The sequence below is a fragment of the Cetorhinus maximus genome, chromosome 4 (genome assembly GCF_964194155.1).
Source record: "Cetorhinus maximus chromosome 4, sCetMax3.hap1.1, whole genome shotgun sequence".
Taxonomy (NCBI): domain Eukaryota; kingdom Metazoa; phylum Chordata; class Chondrichthyes; order Lamniformes; family Cetorhinidae; genus Cetorhinus; species Cetorhinus maximus.
This window is the reverse complement of record NC_135882.1, coordinates 108,799,522-108,815,577: the sequence shown is the minus strand read 5'-3', so window position 1 is coordinate 108,815,577 and position 16,056 is coordinate 108,799,522. Positions and strand designations below refer to the sequence as shown.

The 16,056-nt window shown below is 42.2% G+C and overlaps 1 protein-coding gene across 2 annotated transcripts in view; it reads left to right on the top strand.

Annotated features, from left to right (window-relative positions):
- Positions 1–16,056, top strand: part of rock1 (Rho-associated, coiled-coil containing protein kinase 1) — a 224,903-nt gene that overhangs the window by 147,349 nt on the left and 61,498 nt on the right. For both annotated transcript variants that reach the window (XM_078540622.1, XM_078540621.1), the window contains 4 exons: positions 3,046–3,152; positions 9,209–9,359; positions 10,086–10,246; positions 13,243–13,427. In XM_078540622.1, the coding sequence (XP_078396748.1) occupies positions 3,046–3,152; positions 9,209–9,359; positions 10,086–10,246; positions 13,243–13,427 (604 nt within the window). The remainder of the gene's footprint in view (positions 1–3,045; positions 3,153–9,208; positions 9,360–10,085; positions 10,247–13,242; positions 13,428–16,056) is intronic.

Here is a 16,056-nt window from a genome sequence, read left to right as displayed (position 1 = left end):
AGGTGAGAGTGACCACCCTTGATGTCAAGGCAGCATTTGACCGAGTGTGGCATCAAGGAACCCTAGCAAAACTGGAGTCAATGGAATAAGGGGGAAAACTCTCCACTGGTTGGAATCATACCTAGCACAAAGGAAGATGGTTGTGGTTGTTGAAGGTCTAGCACCTTAGTCCCAGGACAGCACTGTTCCTCAAGGTAGATCTCTGAAGGCAGAGGGGCATGTTAGTGGGGTGGTGAAAAAGGCAAATGGGACACTTGCCTTTATCAATCGAGGCATAGATTACAAAAGTAGGGAGATCATGTTGGAGTTGTATAGAACCTTGGTGAGGCCACAGCTGAAGTACTGTGTGCAGTTCTGGTCACCACATTATAGGAAGGATGTGATTGCACTGGAGGGGGTGCAGAGGAGATTCACCAGGATGTTGCCTGGGACGAAACATTTAAGTTATGACGAGAGGTTGGATGGACTTGGGTTTTTTTCATTGGAGCAGAGAAGACTGAGGGGCGACCTGATCGAGGTGTACAAGATTATGAGGGGTATGGACAGGATGGATAGGGAGCAGCTGTACCAAGTCACAAGGGGACACAAGTTCAAGGTGAGGGACAGGAGGTTCGGGGGGATGTGTGGAAAACTTTTTTACCCAGAGGGTGGTGACGATCTGGAATGCACTGCCTGGGAGGGTGGTGGAGGCGGGTTGCCTCACATCCTTTAAAATGCACCTGGATGAGCACTTGGCACGTCATAACATTGAAGGCTCGGGGCCAAGTGCTGGTAAATGGGATTAGGTAGGTAGGTTAGGTGTTTCTCACGTGTCGGTGCAGACTCGATGGGCCGAAGGGCCTCTTCTGCACTGTGATTCTGTAGTGTCCTAGGCCCAACCATCTTCAGCCGCTTCATCAGTGACCAAGTGGGGATGTTTGCTGATGATTGTACAATGTTCTATACCATTGGTGACTTTTCAGATACTGAAGCAGTACTTGCCCACTTATCACTAAAAGTAAGAAAAGATTAGGAAAAACCTATGTATAATTTTGGGGGTTTCCATTAACTAGGAATTTAATTGGACTAGCCATACAAATACTGTGACAACAAGAGCAGGTCAGAGACTGGGAAATCTGCGGCAAGTAACTTTCCTCCTGATACCTCAAAACCAGTTCAATATCTACAAGGCACAAGTGTGGTTGAATAGTCCCCACTTGCCTGGATGAGTGTGGCTCTAACAACACACAAAAAGTTGGACACCATCCAGGACAAAGCAGCCTGCTGGACATTCAGGCTTGGGCTGATAAGTGGTAAGTAACATGCGTGCCACACAAGTGACAGGCAATGACCATCTCCAACAAAAGAGAATCCCTTGACATTCAATGGCATTACCATTGTTGAATCGTGGGATTACCACTGACCAGAAGCTGAACTGGACCAGCCATGCAAATACTGTGGCTACAAGAGCAAGTCAGAGACTGGGAATTCTGCAGAGAGTAAATCATGTCCTGATTCCCCAAAGCCTGTCCACCACCTACAAGGCTCAAGTCAGGAGTGTGATGGAATACTCTCCATTTACCTGGATGAGTTAATCTCCAACAACACTCAAGAAACTGGACATCATCCAGGACAAAGCATCCCACTTGATTGGCACTACCCACCATCTTCAGCATCCATTCCCTCCACCACCAACACACAGTGGCAGTAGTCTGTACCATCCACAAGATGCACTGCAGCAACCCACCAAGGCTCCTTCGACAGCACCTTTTAAACCCGTGACCTCTACCACCTAGAAGGACAACGACAGCAGATGCATAGTAACACCACTGCCTGCAGGTTCTCCTCCAAGCCACTCACCATCCTGACTTGGAACTATATCACCGCTTCTTCACTGTCGCTGGGTCAAAATCCTGGAACTCCCTCCCTAACAGCACTGTGGACAGCAGCAGCTCAATGAGGTGGCTCACCACCACCTTCTCAAGGGCATTTGGGATGGGCAATGAACGTGGCCTAGCCAGTGACCCTCCCATCCCGTGAAAAGAATAAAAAATAAACAAATATGGTGGCTGGGTGCATGTGCTCATACCTACCGGAAGTACAGGGCCTGCTTCAGAAACAGGTGGTAGTCTCTTTGAACTTTTGGGTGGATGAAAGTTGTGCCATATACTATTGTTGAGCCCTGATCACTCCCCCTCCTGATTGCTGTTCCCCCCACAAATCCATTTCCTTATCGTTGCCCCATCTATTTCCCAATCGCCTCCCCGCAGTTGTGGTGCCTGACCATCTTCCCAATCCATTTCCCTCTCTTCTAGAACCTACCTGAAGGATGTTGATAGTGGCACAGGGGCTGGAAATTAAAATTTTCTCCATTGGTGAGCTGCCTGGGGATGCTCAGTAGGTGTCTGGTTTTGTGTAAATGAGGCCCGAGGCCCACTAAGCCTTACCTGTTCCGCTATAGGGATTGTACCCTGCACCCAGTTGGTCCTGGTTGATCAGTATGAACCTGTTTCTAGGCTTGTAACACTCAGATTTTTCCTTGTTCAATTGATGTCAACCCACAGACATGCTAAATTTTTCTTCTAGCTTTCATTTCTCTGGTCTCTGGTCCTGAAAACTCTTGCTGGGTTTAGGGATGTTAGAAGTCCTGCAGTACCTAATCCAAATAGCCATTGTATTATGAACTGAGATGATGAGCATCAGCACAGTATCACAACAGAACCTGATTCTTTCCTCACTGAATACTTAGGAGCAAGACTTGCTGAATAACTTTTGCAAGGAGGAACACTGACTGATTTTTGCCTCAGGGCCCAAGGGGTGAGATCAGTGATGACATTCCAACTGCTGACCAAATTGCGATCTGCTCACTCAGCACAGACCATGGATCAAACCTGGGACCCATGGCCTGTATAACGTAAAATTGCATTTGTGTGTTGGCTTTACCTTAAAGGCCACTAGGGTGGCAGCATGGGAGTGGCGTCTTGATGGAATAGGTTGTTGTTGCATTTCTTCTAGAATATCCCTAAGCACAAATGAATAACCAGATAATGACTACATTTTTTTCAGCTCGGACCACTTCTTTACAAGAAGAATTGAAAATGATAAAACTTAACCTTTCAAAAGCAGAGATGGAGAAGAAACAGGCTCAAGACAAGCTTAGCAATCTGGAGAAGGTAATGAATACTTGGATAATATCTGATGAAAGGTCGTTGACCTGAAATGTTAACTCTGTTTCTCTCTCCACAGCTGCTGCCAGACCTGCTGAGCATTTCCAGCAGTTTGTTTTTATTTTATACAAGCTGCGTTACCCATCCTACATCCAGGAAATAAAGGGGCGAAAGTTAAAGATAAGGTTTAAGGAATAAGATAAAGAAAATGTTTTTATGAAGTGATAGCTGAGATATTTGCCCTACGGACATATGGACTAAATATCCAAAGCATTTTGTTCAACCGTTCACTTAATTACCTTCTTTCACACAACTATTTTAATTAAAAATTTTAATCCCACAAATATGAAACACAAATACCTAAATTCACACACATTATACTTAAAAACATTATTTGACAACAAATACTTTTTTCAAATAAATTTCCATACATTTGCTTTACTTCATTTGGCTTAACTCTAGTTTAATTAGATTTACAATTTTTACTCTATGATTTCCGCTAATCATTCTTTACATCCTCAGTGTCACTCTCAATCCTCAGGAGCAAAGTTGGCACCTTCACCTGTTTCCTCAATGTTTGTTAATACTCTGAATATTTTATCATCAGTGTCAAAGGCAACATCGATAGCATCACTCTCTACATTTTTAATATAATTGGGCAGGCAATGGGGGTCTTGGCCGCCAGCTAGAGAGGTGGCAAGGCCCTCCGTATTGCCATTTTTCGAGAAGGCCCACCACATCTTGTGCCACTGAGGCACTTAACAGGCCAGCGGCAAGCCTTTCCCCAGGATCAAGGAAGTCCCAACCGCTGTGAGCTGCCAGCCAATCAGAGGCTGGTAGTTATTCTGTACTCAGCAGTTCCACCGGGGAGGTAGTGGTTGCAACTGGTACTACACATATGCCAGGTCTCGGATCAAGGAGGGGACCCAGGCCACAGATGAGTGATGGTGGGAAGGAGGTCCGGGGGGGACAGGTGCAGTGGTATGTATTTCAGTGCCCCGTCCTCCCTGCCCCCCACTTCCCAATCCCAGACAGGAGTAAATGGAATCCCCGCTGAAGCACTAAATCATGACAGAGAACCACTATTGGTGCGAATACATGGCCTCATCTCCCCCCCCCCCCCCCCCTTCTAATCTGGAAGGAGGCGAGCGTGCCAGAAGATCTCAGAGATGCCGTAATCGTAACCATTTTCAAGAAAGGTGACAAGTTCGACTACGGTAACTATAGAGGAATCTCCCTGCGGTCAGCCACAGGAAAGGTCATTGCAAGAATATCCTTAATCGTCTTCTTCCTGTGGCTGAAGAATTCCTCCCAGAGTCGCAATGAAGACTCCACCCTCTAAGGGGTACAATGGACATGATCTTTACCACATGGCAACTGCAAGAGAAATTCCGGGAACAGCACCAACCCTTGTGCATAACCTTCTTTGACCTCACAAAAGCCTTCAACACTGTCAACCACGAAGGATTATGGAGCATCCTCCTCCGTTTCGGCTGCTCCCAAAAGTTTGTCACCATCCTCCACTTGCTCCATGATGACATGCAAGCAGTGATCCTGACCAACAAACCCACCACAGACCCAATCCACATTTGGACCAGGGTCAAGCAAGGCTCTATCATCGCACCAATGCTCTTCTCAATCTTCCTTGCTGCAATGCTCCATCTCACCCTCAGCAAGCTCCCCGCTGGAGTGAAACTAAACTACAGAACGAGCAGGAACCCGTTCACCCTCCGCCACCTGCAGGCCAGATCCAAGGTTGTCCCATCCTCTCATTCAACTGCAGTATGCAGACGATGCTAGTGTCTGCACACACTCGGAGGCTGAGCTTCAAGCCATCGTCAACCTACCATGTTGCCCCCTCCACACCGCCCGGCCCCTGCCCCTGCACTCCCCCCCCGCCACCGCCACACACCCCCATCCCCCAGCGGTTATCAAAATCCATGACGAGGCCTTGGACAACATGGACCACTTTCCGTACCTTGGAAGCCTACTATCATTTCTAAAAATTCATTCATGGGATGTGGGCTTCGCTGGTTAGGCCAGCATTTATAACCCATCCCTAGTTGCCCTTGAGAAGGTCTTGGTGAGCTGCCTTCTTAAACTACTGCAGTCCATGTGGTGTAGGTACACCCACAGTGCTGTTGAAGAGAGTTCCAGGATTTTGACCCAGCGACAGTGAAGGAACGGCGATATATTTCCAAGTCAGGGTGGTGAGTGACTTGGAGGGGAACTTCCAGGTGACGGTGTTCCCATCTATCTGCTGCCCTTGTCCTTCTTGATGGTAGTGGTCATGAGTTTGGAAGGTGCTGTCGAAGGATTCTTGGTAAATTCCTGCAGTGCACCTTGTAGATGGTACACACTGCTGCTACTGTGCGTCGGTGGTGGAGGGAATGAGTTTTTGTGGATGTGGTGCCAATCAAGTGGGCTGCTTTGTCCTGGATGATGTCAAGCTTCTTGAGTGTTGTGGGAGCCGGAATCATCTGGGCAAGTCGGGAGTATTCCATCACACTCCTGACTTGAGCCTTGTAGATGGTGGACAAACTTTGGGGAGTCAGGAGGTGAGTTACTCGTTGCAAGATTCCTAGCCCCTGACCTGCTCTTGTCGCCACAGTATTAAATGGCTAGTCCAGTTTAGTTTCTGGCCAATGGTAACCCCCAGGATGTTGATAGTGGGGGATTCAGTGATGGTAATGCCATCATCAAGGGCAGACATCGGCAACAAGGTCCAACATCACCTTCAGTGTGCCAGCGCAGCCTTCGGGCTGCCTGAGCAAGAGAGTGATTGAAGACCAGGACCTCAAACCCGGCACTAAGCTCACTGTCTACAGAGCAGTAGAGATACCTGCCCTCCTATATGGCTCAGAGATGTGGACTATGTTCAGCAGGCACCTTAAAAATCTGGAGAAGTACCACCAGCACTGCCTCCACAAGATCCTGCAAACCCAATGGCAGGATGGGCGTACCAACGTCAGTGTTCCCACTCAGGTCAACATCCCCAGCATTGAAGCATTCACCACGCTCGATCAGCTCCGCTGGGCAGGCCACATCGTCCGCATGCCTGACACAAGACTCCCGAAACAAGCGCTCTACTCGGAGCTTCGACATGGCAAGCGAGCCCCAGGAGGGCAGAGGAAACGCTTCAAGGACACCCTCAAAGCCTCCTTGAAAAAGTGCAACATCCCCACCAACATCTGGGAATCCTTGGCTCAAGACCGCCCGAAGTGGAGGGAAAGCATTCGGGAAGGAGTTGAACACCTCGAGTCTCATCGCCAAGGGCTAGCTAAAGACAAGCATCGACAGCAACAGGAGCATGTGGTAACCCGGGCATCCCATCCACCTGTTCCCCCTACCAGCATCTCCCGCACCTGTGACAGAGACTAGGTCACACATTGGACTCTTCAGTCACCTGAGAACTTATTTTTAGTGTAGAAGCAAGTCATCCTCGACCCCGAGGGACAGCCTAAGAAGAAGAGTGCCTTTCAATGAGGAACACTCCCCCCAAACCCCAGGAGCCCACAAGCAAAGGTTTGTTTCTTCTTGTGCTCGGCACATGGTGAGACCCCTGCCTGCAGCTGGGATAATAACAACAGCAGCAGGATGAGGTCCTTAAGTGGACATTAATTTCCCACATAAGGGCTTCAAATGGCGGTAGGGCGGAAGGCCGTCCACGAGCCTTGCTGCCCATGGACTTAATAGGGGTGGAGGTGGGAAGGTGGAGGGTCCCCACCCACTACTCTCCCGTCTGACTAAATGCCCCCACCACCAAACTCACCACGGAGGGAAGGCAAAAGTTTCCACTCATTGTCTGCATTTTCATTGTTTGTTGAATCATTAAATATTTCACGATAGACCACATTTGAAGTTCTGCCTTCTTGAGCCAAAATAAAAAGATTTCTTGGCAATTCTACTCAGCTGGTATATTTTCTGATGTTTTTCAAGAAGTGTTTTGATTTTGTTGTTGTTCCCTTAAGAAGAACTTTCAGTGGGTCACTTAAGAGTACCAATTGCACTTTACCATTTGCACAACACATTGAAGGTGGCCCTTTTTTGCATCACACTATTCACATACATCTGACATACGGCCAACATCATATTCTGGATCTGACTCATATTTATGATGAGGATCATAGATGAAAGCTCCCTGAAAGAATCTTGGTCTCTTATTTACAGCACTGATTGTCCTTGCATCCTGTCCCTCTATGGCAATGCCTTGGCTCCTTGCTCTAGTCTCTTCATCTTCCCTTTCTCCAATTGCTGCCTGACATTTTGTCAACTTTTGAAGGTCTAACACAGGCAGGAATTATACAGTAAATGGCAGAACCCTTAAGTGCATTGACGGGCAGAGGGATTTTGGTGTACAGGTTCACAGGTCACTGAAAGTGGCAACGCAGGTGGATAAGGTAGCCAGGAAGGCATATGGCATGCTTGCCTTCATTGGCAGGGGTATTGAGTATAAAAGCTGGGAAGTCATGCTGCAGCTGTATAGAACCTTGGTTAGGCCACACTTGGAATATTGCGTGCAATTCTGGTCACCACATTACCAGAAGGAATTGGAGGCGTTGGAGAGGGTGCAGAGGAGGTTTACCAGGATGCTGCCTGGTCTGGAGGTTATTAGCAATGAGGAGAGGTTGGAGAAACTCGGATTGTTCTCACTAGAGTGATGGAGATTGAGGGGCGACTTGATAGAAGTTTACAAAATTATGAGTGGCATGGACAGAGTAGATAGTCAGAAGGTTTTTCCCAGGGTGCAAGAGTCAATTACTAGGGAACATAGATTTAAGGTGAGAGGAGAAAACTATAGAGGAGATGTGCGGGGCAAGTTTTTTTACACAGAGGGTAGTGAGTGTCTGGAATTCGCTGCCAGAGGAGGTGGTGGAAGCAGGTAAAATAGTGGTGTTTAAGAGGCAGCTTGACAAATAAACGAATAGGATGGGAATAGAGGGATACGGACCCCAGAAGTGCAAAATGTTTTAGTTGACAGGCAATATGATCGGCGCAGGCTTGGAGGGCCGAAGGACCTGTTCCTGTGCTGTACTTTTCTTTGTTCTTTGTTTTGCTATTTCCCTCTAGCCTCTTCATCTTCCCTGGCTCTGCATGCCACATTTTGCTTTCCCATACCAACTATTAATGTTTACTGTGTCAAAACATATCTTACATGAAACAAATAAAATATGAGAAGAAAAAGCAAATGAAATATGAAGGAAAGTCAGTGATTTATGACATAAATTCAGCGCATTCTTTCTTGGGCTGTATGATTAAAGTTGGTTAAAGCTTGTCTGAATTACAGTGTCAGCGGGGACACAGTGTAGGCAGGACCTCAGGATCCCCTGCTTGGGGGCCAAAGCCCCCCCCACCACCCAACCTGCCTGGTGGCTGTGGTTAGATGTCATCTCCCTTACAACATGCTCCTTGGTCCAAGGTATCATCCCACCATGTTTGATTGTGATTGGCCCAAGGACCTCGGAGGAGTTTACCAACAAACAAACACACAGATGGGCATTTGCTTATATTCCAACATCTGCATTATTTTGCTTCTGGGATAAGATCTGTGACTGGAATCAATATCATTTGTTTTCCTTCGTGCTTCAGCAATTCCATTTCTTTTATTCCTTTCAAGATTGCAAGTGTTTGGTAATTAAGTTTACAATATAACATATAGATATAACACAACTACCATCTGTACCTGTTACTAAATATTCTGGAGAACAAATATAAATAATGAAAGGAGCTTTCCACATGAGCTTACTTAAAGAAAATTACATTTGTCAATTAATATTTATCCCTCCTCTTTGTATCTTGCATCATTCATTGCTGTAAGGGAGGACAGGTAGTCCTTTGTAACTCCTATGAGAAGATAAATAATAGAGCCCATGAATGATTATATTTACATGTCGGAAGCCTTTACTTGGCACTTCTCATTGCAGTACAGCTAAGATTGGTAATTCCTTGCGAACAATTATGGAAATCTTTTCTTGTTGTCTTCCATTCCACCAAGTAAGGCATGGTAGCATTGATTCCTCAGTCTCTTATGCTCATCGTTCTGTGATTCCTTTTCACTATAGGAAAAGAATAATCTGGAAATAGACTTGAATTACAAGCATAAAATGTTACAACAGCGGCTGGATCAAGAAATTACGGAGCATAAAGTAACTAAAGCACGATTGGTAGATGAGTATGAATCCATAGAAGAAGCAAAGTCTGTGGCCATGAATGGTTAGTACTTGCTAAGATTATTTTTCATGCAAGTGAATTCAGGGATCTCAGTGTAAATCCTGGGGCCAACCTTTTGCATATAGCACATTGGTGTTTGTTACATTGGACTTTTCCAGTTATTAGGGAATAAATAATTACATGAATGCTGACTTTGTCTCAGACCTGACATAGATACAAATATACTGATGATAAATACCATGATGGAAGTCATTGTTTAATATATTAGTTGCCTCAGTCAGTATGAATTTTGCTTTATTAGTAGCTTAGAATTTCAGTGTCAAAAAGGCCACTAACCCCATCCAATATGTCCATCAGCAACCTTGCTGTCTGGTTGTTCTGAAGGATCCCAGAATATTTTGTTCTATTGCATGAATGCTTAAGGAAGAAGTTAATCATGTTGGTGTGCATTTTTTAATGTGAATGTACACTAGATGTGAAGTTACAGAAGATTCAGTACAAAGTAGGATGTGTGTGAAGAAGCTTTGACCTGGTCTGAATGGAACAACTATTTCTAGTTTCAACAGACTTTTAGAACAATGCCTCAGCTATAATGATTTTACTTGCAGTTGAAATTTTCTGAAATTTCATTTAGTTGTTTTATTGATTCAATGTTTGTTCTATAATTGGATTGTTTCTGGCATCTCAAAATCATAAGTCCGTGATAAAATTTAGATTTTAACATTTGTATTGTTCTAAAACAAATAAAACTTATTTGTTACTATTCAGAAATGGATAACAAACTGAGAGAAGAGAGGATGTCCAGACAGAGAGCAGAGAATCAGGTGATGGAAGTGGAAAAAAAGCTTTCCATGTTGGAAGTCGATTTAAAACAGTATCAACAAAAACTGGAGCAGCTCAGTAAGCAGAAGGAGAGATTGGAGGATGAGGTGAGAGGATGCAAACCAAGGTTATAACTATTTTGATTTTTTTTATCCAGAGTTGTGTTTATTTTAACATATGAATCCAGCAATAGTTGTAGCAGAAAAAAAAATGAAGATAAATCTACGTTCTGTATCTCTTCTAACAGTAGAGAGACTCAGTCCTGAGTAAACCATGTAGGTAATTTTATGAGAACTGGTAATATGTTATACCACTTTTGTTTCTGTGACATATTGTTTGAAATTTGTTTTTAAGCAATAATTTTGAGGTGCTGAACCATTGTTTTATAGCTTTTTACTATTGAAAGGGAGGAGGAAGAGATGCCTGAGTTTCAAGAGAGTTATAGAGGAGAGTGCAAACTTAAAACTCTTAAGCATTACAAGGAAAGGCATATTCAGAAATGTTTAGGAAATTAAATGTAAATGAGATTCCACCTGCTCGGAATGTTCATTCAAGGCTGCTAGTAGAGTTAGCTGAGGAGATTATGGATCCCTTCATCAATATCTTTCAAAGCTCACTGGAATCTGATAATATCCCAATGAATCGGAAAGTAGCAAATGTGCCATTTAAAAAAAAGGACTGTTCGATTTACCCTTAAATGTGGTGTACCTTTGACCTTAACCTTGATTGTGTGGGAAACTTTGACAGGTAGCAAAAGAGATCATGTGAATTGATTACAGAAAGCCAGCATGGGGTCAGCAGGGCCAGGTTGTGTCTGATCAATGTACTGGATTTCAGTATGGATATGGTGGATAAGAGTGAGGTAGTAAACAATATGGAGTTGAGTTTCCACTTTGGTCACAATAGGTGATTCAGGGACAAATTATACTAGTTTTGAGAAGTGTATTTTTCCAAGTTTCTGCTCAAACTCACTTGCAAATTGGCAAACGACTAATCTGCGTGAACCAGCACAATCAGGCAGCAGTTTCAAACTTAATATTTTTGAAAAATTATTTTTAAAATATTGCTTGATGTACTTAAAAGTGATAACCTGGTGCAGTTGAATTAGCGCAGATGAAAATGGTTTGACCGCAAAATAAAAGCATTTTAATCAAAAATCTAGCCCAATGCCTGTGAGTAACCCAATTTTAAATAAATTAAAATGAGCTGAAGAAAGATTGGAACCACTTGGTGGTACAGTAGCCAGTTTCTTAGTAAATTTAATAAAATTATACTCAAAAAAGTTTTTAAAATCTGCCTATTAGTCTCCCTGCCCCCAAAAGAACTAGATTAATTTGTAGAAGCTTTTCGAAGGCCTGCAAATGAGCACAATTAGCGGAAGCTTTCAATGGTGATAAATTTGACCTGGGGGAGTGGTCAGTTTTGTGAATGGGACCTGTTTCTACTGCAATGTTTTTGAAATTAGTGTCAAAGATCATAAAAACTCAATTTGTGTGGTTTCATTGCTTTCAGGCAAATTATGCTAAAAATAACAGTGCAACCCATGTGGAAACTCCAGGCCCGATTATCTGGATTTCAGGAACATATTTGACATTATCCCATGTAACATTCATTTGCAAGGTGCATTTCTATGGGATTGATGGCTAAATTGATACATGGCTGACAATAGATTGACCGTGGCATGGGGACTTGTTAGAGTAGAAAACTGTTACCAGTGGAACACCATAGGGATTGATGTTAAGGCTGCTGTTATCTAGAATTTTCAGAAATTAATTAATTGGAGAATGAAATATTGTCTAAAGTATTTAAATTTGTAAATGGTACCAAGTTGAAAACTGTGACCATTGGTACTTATCAATGTGCAAAAATCTAGCAGGCTCTGGACAGAGTGATGACAAGTGAAGCTCAACACAAATAAATATAAACCCATGAGATTAGGTATAGAAAGGAAAATATGGAGCACGTGCCAAAAGTAGATGTGTTTGAGGCAACAGCAAGAGAGATCGTTGGAATTTAGTGGATAGCTGGTTAAAATTTTTGATTCTGTGTTTGTGGATGAAGAAAGCAAATTAAATTTAGAGTGTGTTCAGTTTGACCTACCTATTATAAGAAAGTGGAAAATCATTGGCAAGAGTTCGGAGGAAGATTACAGAATTGATTCCTGAACTGAGAGCCCTTGCGTTATAAGGAAAGATTGTCCACCCTGAGACGGTACTCTGGAGAAAAGAACAATGGGGCAGGAGACCTTGATGGGTATGGAGAGCTTGGATGCATAAAAATTTTTTTGCCAAGCACAGGATTCAAGGATTGGGGGCAAAATTTATAATTAAAGTTGCCAAAAGAAAATTGGAAGTCTAAACAACATGAAGGTGATAGAATTGTGAAACTGGTTGCCAATGAGGTGAGTGAAACATAAAAAGTATGACAGGCAAGTGCCACAATCATGGTCACAAAACTGAAGGGATGTTTAGCCTAAAATATAGCTATTATTTTTATAAAAAACAAATTCTAAAGACTGGGTGTTCACTGCAGTTGCATAAACATCTGAAAATAAAGCAGGTTGATTAACATTTCAAGCAAAAACCCATCATCCAAGGTTCTTGATGGAGGCTCTTTAATTAAAATTATTTTAAACTTATTTTCTCTTTTCTGATGCTGTAGTGTATGTCCATCATTTTTGTTTTTAATCTGTGCAAACAATTTCCACAAGGTTTTTAACTAGAACTAAATTCAGCATCTCGGTTGAGGTAAAGCATTACCTTTGGCCAAGAGGGCAGACAGCAAGCTCCTAGGTTCCTGTTCTTGCAAACCCTCAAAAAGTAGTCAGGAAGGAAGTGCAAGTAACTTGGGATAATTTGCCTTCTTCTCATGGGACTCATGAAGCCTTCCATCAGTGCTTGTCTCAGTTGCTATGCATATATTGATAACCATGTTTACCTGTATGACACTGATTGCCCTTTAAAAATTAAATCTTTGAATGTGATGCAATTGGAGCATCCTGACAGATGTGGTAAGGCACTTTCTAAATGCAGTTAATTTATTTCCATCTTAAATTTAGATAATTTATATTAAGAAACTATGATTAATATTCTTAATTACACAGGTGAAGAATCTGAAACTGCAGCTGGATCAAGAGATGAATAAACGAGAAATAACAAAGAGTGAACTAAAGGCACAGTCATTGGAAGCAGACAGTCTGAAAGGTTCAGAGAAGCAGCTGAAACAAGAGATCAATTCATTGCTGGAATCTAAGCGGTCGCTGGAATTCCAGCTGGCACAACTCTCAAAGTATTTATTTCTGCTTGGAATATTAACATTGCATAAAATCTATTTTAAATGTACTTGTGGGAGGTCTTGGTGTAAAATTATTAGGAAAAGTTATTTTGTAGTGCCTGTTAAATTGAGGATTTACAGCACTACTCTGTGATAATTAACTGGGACTAACATTGCATACAGTTTCAAAAATTACTCAAAATTTGTTTAATAATGTGGGCGGTATGTTGAAGTGGTAGTTTTGCACCAAATATTTACATAACAATGAGCTAAATGTCTCATTGAATTAACGATTTCTGGAGTAGAGGTCAAGTGCTTTTCTGCAGGGAGTAAAATCTAAAGTTGGCCCATATGGGAGATTCTTGAGCACCTCAGAAGAGAAATGAAAGAAAAATTGAACTTACAAAAATGCATTACGAAAAACTCCATTGTGCACTAACATATAGTTTTTTTGCAGTTCCTTTTAAATACTAAGATACAGGAAAGAATGTTATCTCAGTAATATCTTAAATCATATCATGTTCAGATGAACCATAAACCTTTCATGACCTAAGTTGCAAATTCTATCCAACATTAAATCTTATATTAATTCTAAATATTTGTGAAAATGGCTCGGTGGTTCCATTTTTCATCTGCCATTAATGGCTACTCTTAATTCTCAACTTGTCTTGAAAATGATGAAGAATATCTTATTGTGTAATGTCTCACAACTCAAGATAGGAACAAGAGTAGACTATACAACCTGTTGAGCTTGTTCCTCTATTCGATACGATCATGGCTGATTTTGTGCTTCAAATTCACTTTCCCCATCCGCTCCCCAGATCTCTTGATTCTATGAGAGATCAAAAATCTGCCATCCCATCCTTGAATATAGTCAACAATGGAGCATCCACAATTCTTTGTGGTTGCGAATTTCAAAGATTAACAACCCTTTGAGTGAAGAAATTTCTCCTCATCTCATTCTGGTAGTTCCTGGCCTATGTATTATCTTTATGATTAGTACATGCAGCACCTTCCAGTTTTTCCTTGAGCCCTGTCATAAAATGCCTGTCCAGTCTGTGGTGCTGCTGCCACCCATTCACATCCCAAATGATCTATCATTGATCAGTCTTTTGATTTTTTTGTTAAATTTTGGACTTGGAATGGCAAACAGCATGAGGAGGCAGAGCTGTGTAGTTCCCAATCTCAGTTATACTGCTCAGGGAAATGATAAGCATTACCATGGCAAGGGAAAATTAGATGGGGTTTCCCTCAGAGCCACTGTGGTCGGCCTCTTGGTCGCTGGCTAAGACTTGCATTGTAACGGCTTAGAGAACAAGACCAAGTTCCTCATGCTCTCAGCTGTTATGTGTCTAAAAACCAATAAGAAAAGACAGAAGATAAAAAAATCTCTACCTTTTATCAGAGATGACTTTTAGAAAAGATCTGGTGGATTTAAATAGGTTAATTAAAGCTGTAGTGGCAACAATTTCACACTATTGTGCTATTTACTAATGTGTAGGTGGGTCAAAATAAGTCTATGGTGCACACTATCATTCCCAGTAGTGCTTACTTTTGAGAGTTTATAGATTGTGTATTAATATTGTTGAATTTTATGCTTAATTGTCATTATACCAGTTATTCACTAATATCGAGTCAGCTTTCTCTTGCTGTAAATGCAGATCAAAATGAAAGTAAATCCAAACAGCTGCCTATAATTATATATGATGCATTAATGATGTTTTGCACCTGAGTAATGTTATAGAATGCAGTGACAAGGCAGTCGGCCAGGGCAAATGCTTGCTCTGTCCACAGAACAAAGGACGTTTTATGCAACTATTATTTCAAATACTTAATCTCAGGACCTGTTAAACTTTAAAAATTATAAGTTAACCTTTAAAAAACCTTTAACTGTCAGGCAGGCATAGAAGACACCATGGTAGTATTTCAAAGAAAAGCAGAGGAGTTTCTCTGGTATCCTGCCTAATATTTATCCCTCCAACAAATACTAAAAAAAAACAGGTTATCTGGTCATTTTTACATTGCTATTTTCTGAGCCAAATTGGCTGCTGCATCTCCCACATTACAACAGTAACTACACTTTGTAAGTACTCCATTGGCTGTAAAGCACTTTGGGACGTCCTGAGGTTGTGAAAGGCACTGTATAAATGCAAGCTCTTTCTTTCCTCGACATCAAAGAACAAGTTACATTTTATAGTGCCTTTCACAACCTCATGGCATCATTGAACACTAATGAAGTGTAGTCACTGCAGTTTTGTAAACAAGCGTAGCAGGCAATTTCACACAGTAAAGCCCCACAAACTTAATGTGTTTTTGTTTTGTTGGTTGATGGCCAAATGTTAACAGGGGCACATGAAATTCCAGAATTCCCTGCTCTCTTTTGAGTAGGATCGTTTAAGTCCACCTGAATAACGGAACATTCCCTCAGACTGTATCAAACTGTCATCTTAGATTATCCTTTGAACCCATAATATTCTGATTTAGTGAATGCTGCTATTGACTTACTGAGCCAAGCTGACACTTAAAGCTTTGGAAATTTATATATATTTTTGTCAATCCTTTCCAGCCTGAACTCGTTTGCCTACCTCTATTAATTTTCCATGTATAATTGTCTTTGACTAGTTACTTTCCTCCTTGGGTGGGA